We start from the raw sequence: 6,639 nt of genomic DNA on the forward strand, positions 1-6,639 counted from the left end.
CACTCTGGGACTGTGTCCAGCCAGTTGGTTTTAGGCACTTCCACCCACCATGGGGTGAGTCACCCAGGTAAAGAGCGTAAGGTTTGCATATAGTACGAAAACAAATGGCAAATTTGGAATAATTTGTATTTTTTCTAACTATGGAAATCTATGGCTTTTTACACATATTAACAGCGCTATAACCTTCCTCCAGACGGTCTGCTGAAAAATGACGATTGTTTATTGGGGCTTGTGTGAGCGGGGTGGTTGATCTACCCTCGCTAACTACCGGAAAGTAGTTACACCTCGCAAAAGCTTTAACGGCTATCTCAGAAATGAAACTCCTATTTTTAGTTAGGAAAAATAATTTTTTTTTTCAAATGTCATATTTTTATCTTCTTGAGGATGTGTCAGTATCTTTTACATTGATTACAATTATATGATTTTACTTGAAGTCATAGTTTGGCCATGCTTTGTAATACATACCTCCCAGGCATCAAGATGATTGGCTTCTATTTCACAAGATTAGCAAGCTACAATATTTTGCAATTCAAGTCAATTCAGTCCAATGTTATACATACATATACCTTCCTTCAACATTTCAACTCTCACACCATCCATACCAGATGCTTTTCCTACTCTCGTTTCATCTACTGCTCTCCTCACTTCCTCTCTTGTAATCTCTCTCTCAATCTCATCGCCCATCACCGGCACCTCAACACCTGCAACAGCGATTATATCTGCCTCCCTATTATCCTCAACATCCGGTAACTTTCAAAATACTCCATCCACCTTTTCCTTGCCTCCTCTCCTTTTAACAACCTTCTATTTCCATCTTTCACTGTCTCTTCAATTCTTGAACCCTCCTTCCTTACTCTCTTCACTTCTTTTTCAAAACTTCTTCTTATTCTCTTCATATGAATGACCCAATCCCTGACCCCACCTCAGGTCAGCTGCCCTCTTTGCCTCATTTACCTTGCGCTTTACTTCCACATTTTTCTCTCTATATCCTTCATACTTCTCTATACATTACTCTGCAGCCATTCTTCAAAAGCCTGCTTTTTCTCTTCCACTTTTACCTTCACTCCTTCATTCCACCATTCACTGCCCTTCCTCATGCTGCCTCCAACAAACTTCTTGCCACACATATCACTTGAAATCCCAACAAATTTTTCTTTTACTCTCTTCCACTCCTCCTCTAAATTACTGGTTTCTCTTACTTTCACTTCGTCATATGCCATTTTCAACTTTTCTTGATATTTACTTTTTACCCCAGGTTTCATTAGCTCTTCAACCCTCACTAGCTCCCTTTTACATCCACCTACTCTATTCCCCCAGTCTTTATCTACAACTCATTTTCCTTCCACCAAAAAAGGATCAGACACACAGTTAGTCATACCCCTAAACACATGCATGTCTTTCAATCTTTCAAACATTCTTTTAGTTATCAACACTTAATCCATTGAGGCCCTTTCTACCACTCTTCCATTTGCCACTCTTTCCTATGTATACTTGTTTTTATGTTTCTTTTTGAAAAAGCTAGAACTTATCACCATCTCTTGCTCAACACACATATCTACCAGTCTCTCACCACTCTCATTTTCACCTGGTGCACCATACTTCCCAATGACACCTTCTACCTCTCCAGCGCCCATTCTAGCATTTAAGTCACCCATGACAACTACATAATTCCTTCTACCCAGTCATTCTACACACGTAGTTAATTCATTCTAGAACTCATTCCGCTCTTCTTCACTTTTCTCACAACCTGGCCCATACGCACTGACAAAAGCCCAACATTCCCTACCCAACCTAACCCCTACCCACATTAACCTAGATGATAGAAAAGGCAGTTCATGCGATGAAGGACCATTCATAAGGACACCCTTGATGTCTCAGCAACTGGATTGGATTATGGTGACCCGTTGGTCGTCCCTGCTCCTCCTCCGACAATCTCCAGTGCCTACCACACGTTGTGAGAAAATTTACACCTTGCTGGCAAAGTTACAAGCCCCAAGCTAAGCAACACATACCAAAAGATTTAAACCCTGAAATACATGTCTTCGTATGCGCCAACACTAGCAAGCTACCGCTCACACCCCACTTATAAGGGCCCTTTCCTCATTATCCATTACAAACCAAAGGCTTTTTAAATTACCATTCATGGCAAAGAAGACTGGGTCTTCATTGATCGTCTAAAACCTAATTATCTCCTGCAAGATGGCCCACCTACAGTTCGTCTCTCTAGAACAGGGCACTATATTTCACATGTATGTTTTTTATTTTTTTAGTGGGAGCCATGTACCGCATGTGTTTCATGCATGCTCATACGCTGTAATACTATTGCTTATTTTATTTCTCACTTTATCCCTCAAATAGAAAAACCTGTTTACATTTGCCATTGCATTTTTCACATTGTTGGAATTTTTTTGCCTTGGTTGCCTTCAACCATTTGTACAAAAGGTCGTTATGTTTTGTACAAACTCACCTCGCCCATCTGGCAGTACTTAACAGCTACCTCATGACCCTAGCAACTCATTATTCTTATACTTGGTATGTGATTCTTACTGACGTTCCCTGTTGGGGTTACAATTTTTCTTTATGTGGGATGGTGATATTTATGTATGACCCAGTGTCTTCTATCACTTTCTTTTATTATAAACAGACAGGGGGTGATAGTGGTCTCTCTTTGTTTCTCCACAGATCAGGACTGGAACACTTCCAGGGAAGTTACAGAGCCTTCCAGACTCTGTTCCAAGGGGACTTCCAACCATCTTATGAGTGAGTCTCCCTAATTAAAGGACTCGGGTTTGTATGGATAGAAAAAAAAATACAAATTTCTTTAAAATCTTGTCATTTTATATCAGAACACTCCAACATTTTCATCTTGCCTTTTTCCAATGATTGTTCTCTGTTATTTCAGACTTTTCATCTCTAAGGAAATAATCCTCCACCTCTTTTGAGGAGGTTGTGTAAACTATTGAATATATCTGCAAAAGATAGAGGACTGGGAAAAAAAGAAGAAAGGATACAGGAATGTTAATAAGGAAGAAAGGTGTGTGTGGATTCATGCAGTAAGACTTTGATGTAAAGAATTTTAAGTTTAGTGTTAACTTTATCTTTGGACACTGTTGGAAATAATATTGAAGAGGATGTCATCCAGTGATAGGGAGAGAATGCTGAACTCTGAATCATTAGAATTTCCAATAAAAAAGTGAAATGGAAGATTCTTTTTCAAAGTCTGCAGTCAAGTTGGAAAATGATGATTTGGTTGATAAATTTGGGCTCTTTGATAATGACTCTCTTTTCATGGATCCAGATATGGAATTCAAAGCAGAGCCAGAATTTGAAGCAGAGCCAGAAAAATTTGAGTTAAGCGAAGATGACAGGAAATATTCTTTGGAATCTGATGCATCGGTGAGTGAGAAGGATTTACAAATCATCAAAAGGGAAGTCAATGAAGAGGAGGAGGAGACTGTAAGGACAGGTGTGAAAGAGAAATGTGGCATACAGTTGAGATCCAGTAGGAAAGAGGACAAAGGAAAGGAAAGAGGAAGGGGTAGGTCATTCAGATGTAGTGAATGTGGCAAAGGGTTTTTTCACAAAAAGGATAGCTTAGTGCATTTAAGAACTCACACTCGGGAGAAGCCATTAAAGTGCAGTGTCTGCGACAATGCCTTTTCTGTTCGAATTGATCTCGCAAATCATTGTAGAATTCACACTGGGGAGAAGCCCTTCAAGTGCAATGTCTGTGACAAAGCATTTTCTGAGAAAGGTAGTCTTAGACGGCATCATAAAATTCATACTGGAGAGAAGCCATTTAAGTGCAGTGTCTGTGACAAAGTATTTTCTCGGAAATGCAGTCTTACAGAGCATCATAAAATTCATACTGGAGAGAAGCCATTTAAGTGCAGTGTCTGCAACAAAGTATTTTCTCGGAAATTTAGTCTTACAGAGCATCATAACATTCACACTAGAGAGAAGTCATTTAAGTGCAGTGTCTGTGACAAAGCATTTTCTGAGAAAGGGAGTCTTAGACAGCATCATAAAATTCATACTGGAGAGAAGCCATTTAAGTGCAGTGTCTGTGACAAAGTATTTTCTCGGAAACGTAGTCTTACTGAGCATCATAACATTCACACTGGAGAGAAGCCATTTAAGTGCAGTGTCTGTGACAAATCATTTTCTCATAGAAAATCTCTTACAGGGCATCATATAGTTCATACTGGAGAGAAGCCATTCAAGTGCAGTGTCTGCAACAAAGTATTTTCTCATAAATGTAGTCTTACAAAGCATCATAAAATTCATACTGGAGAGAAGCCATTTAAGTGCAGTGTCTGTGACAAAGTATTTTCTCAGAAATGTACTCTTACAGAGCATCATAAAATTCATACTGGAAAGAAGCCATTTAAGTGCAGTGTCTGTGACAAAGTATTTTCTCGGAAACATCGTCTCACAGACCATCATAGAATTCATACTAGGGAGAAGTCATTTAAATGCAGTTGCTGTGATAAGTCTTTTAAACGGAAATTATGCATGAAAAGTCATATGAAGATTTGTTTCAGAAAAAAATAGTAAGGAATTGAGGAAGTCTTGTTCTTCGGAAAGAGGAAATTTCTGTTACAAAGCGATTACATTTCCAAACTTGCTGGACTAAAATGATTCTTTATGGGACATTTACAATCAAGTTTAATGGAAATTTAATCAAGCAAGAAAAACATGTTCGATTGTATGAGATCTGTTTCCTTGATGATGTTCAGTTGCTGTGAAGTTGTCATCTCTAGTTAACTAGTTATGTACCTCCTCATTTTATTGTACTTCTGACTTACTAATTATTCAAATCCTTTGTTGCTTGGAAACATCTGACAGTTAGAGACCTGAACAGAATTTATGGAAATTAAATGATTAAAGGAAATACTTGGACAACAGAAAATAAAAGTTTTGTATGCATTTATCTACTGATTTCTTATGCTGTATCTGCTGGAGAAGGGACATGTTTATTGGGGTGCATCTTTCTTTAATGATGTTGGTACAAAGTGAAATTTCACTTAATTGGTGTATAATTATTGTGGATTTCTTTTTTAATTTCTATTATTAGTTTGTTTCTACATGCATAAAAACCTTTGACTTTTTATACAATTGTAGGGTTGTATCTCTGTTCCCACTTTTTAATTCCTACCTCTCTCAAGTTTCAGTAGCATGGTACAAATTCTTGGTTGCTCCCCCAGTTGCACCTTGGCTCTAAATGGCCTCCCTAGTTCCAGACTTTGGCAATCCATCAGTTTTCATTAAGAAAGTTAAGATGGTTGGTATTTGCAAGTTGATTATTTCCAGACATTTATGTATCCATGTACCATGTCCTCCATCGCTGCCAATAGGTTTGTCTACGATGTCGTATCTCGTGATTACTATAAGAGAATCAATACATTTTTAGAATACTGCAAGTACATTTATGACCTGCTTATCACTGTTTCAGGAGGATTTAGTCTTGTTTCTCCATAGCTTTATCGTACTGTATTCTAAGTTCTTGGTAGCATTTAGTTATGTTGAATATTTTCGTACAATGTAAATTTTGCTGCTCAGTCTTACCAGTACATCTTTTACCTTGTGAAGACACTTTCATAAAACCCATGTTTTGATATACAGTATGTGCTCAAAGCTCTAGAAAAAGTCAGACAAGCCACTGAGTCCTCGAGTCCCCACCACTGGTGTCTATATTTGCTTATTCATACCCTGTTTCCTAATACTGAATTTTCTCTAACACCAAAGTACCATGATACTCTAACATTGTTATGTGGACTGAGTGATAAGATTAGCCTATTGAAGGCACATATTGTGTATTTCTTCAGCATGACTCTACCCATGATCATCATTTCTTACCTTTCAAACTAATCAATGATCTTTCCAGCCAACCCAACCATCTTTGACTGATTGAAAATCTTGGGACAGACTGTGCTAAATCTAGCAGTGCAAAACACACAGAGTTATCTTGCATCCTCATCTAGTGCATTGATAGTGTGTCAAACTTTGGCTGTAATTTTCTTACCTGATGGCGTCCATGCTGGTAGAAAGGTTCCTTTTCAATTTGAATTCTGATGGAAAGTTCTGTCTTCATAAGTACAAAATGTTACCTAACTTTGGAGTTCTTCTTAAATGAATATTTTTCTCAGTTGGACTATAAAGAACAGGGAATGTTTTTGTGTCTAAGATTTTGAATTGATAATATTTTTCTAATACTTTTTGTGCTTATTTGTATGTAATTAAAACTTATTTTGTAATATTCGTATGCCGTAACAAATCATTTTTAATTTTAGATATCGTATTTTAGACATACTGTATATTTTCCAATTGAATAAATCCTTTTTATGAAAATTTTGTATTTCATATATACTAATTCCTTTCACACTTCTTTATTATGAAAGGCACAGGTCTCAATAGAGAAAGCATTTAGAATTTGAAATATTCACTTGTAGATCTGAGACATTGGCAGTTAACAAATGCATGTTCGAAGAAGAAGAGCTTACGCCTTGGTACCGTGGATATGGCACTACTCATAACTAGAGATTTTGAAGTCTTCTCCTAGAACTTCTTACTATAGCCAAAGTCTCTCTTTTACCCTTAACAATAGGAAAGTAGCCACTGAACAATTACAGTGTAGTA

The 6,639-nt window shown here is 37.4% G+C and overlaps 1 protein-coding gene across 1 annotated transcript in view; it reads left to right on the forward strand.

Annotated features, from left to right (window-relative positions):
* LOC137618611 (zinc finger protein 665-like) overlaps positions 1-6,286 on the forward strand; it is a 504,971-nt gene extending 498,685 nt beyond the window's left edge. The window contains exon 4 of the mRNA XM_068348721.1: positions 3,195-6,286. Coding sequence (XP_068204822.1) covers positions 3,195-4,554 — 1,360 coding nt within the window. The 3' untranslated portion in view covers positions 4,555-6,286. The remainder of the gene's footprint in view (positions 1-3,194) is intronic.
* The last annotated feature ends 353 nt before the right edge of the window (positions 6,287-6,639 follow it).

This window comes from Palaemon carinicauda, chromosome 25 (genome assembly GCF_036898095.1).
Source record: "Palaemon carinicauda isolate YSFRI2023 chromosome 25, ASM3689809v2, whole genome shotgun sequence".
Taxonomy (NCBI): domain Eukaryota; kingdom Metazoa; phylum Arthropoda; class Malacostraca; order Decapoda; family Palaemonidae; genus Palaemon; species Palaemon carinicauda.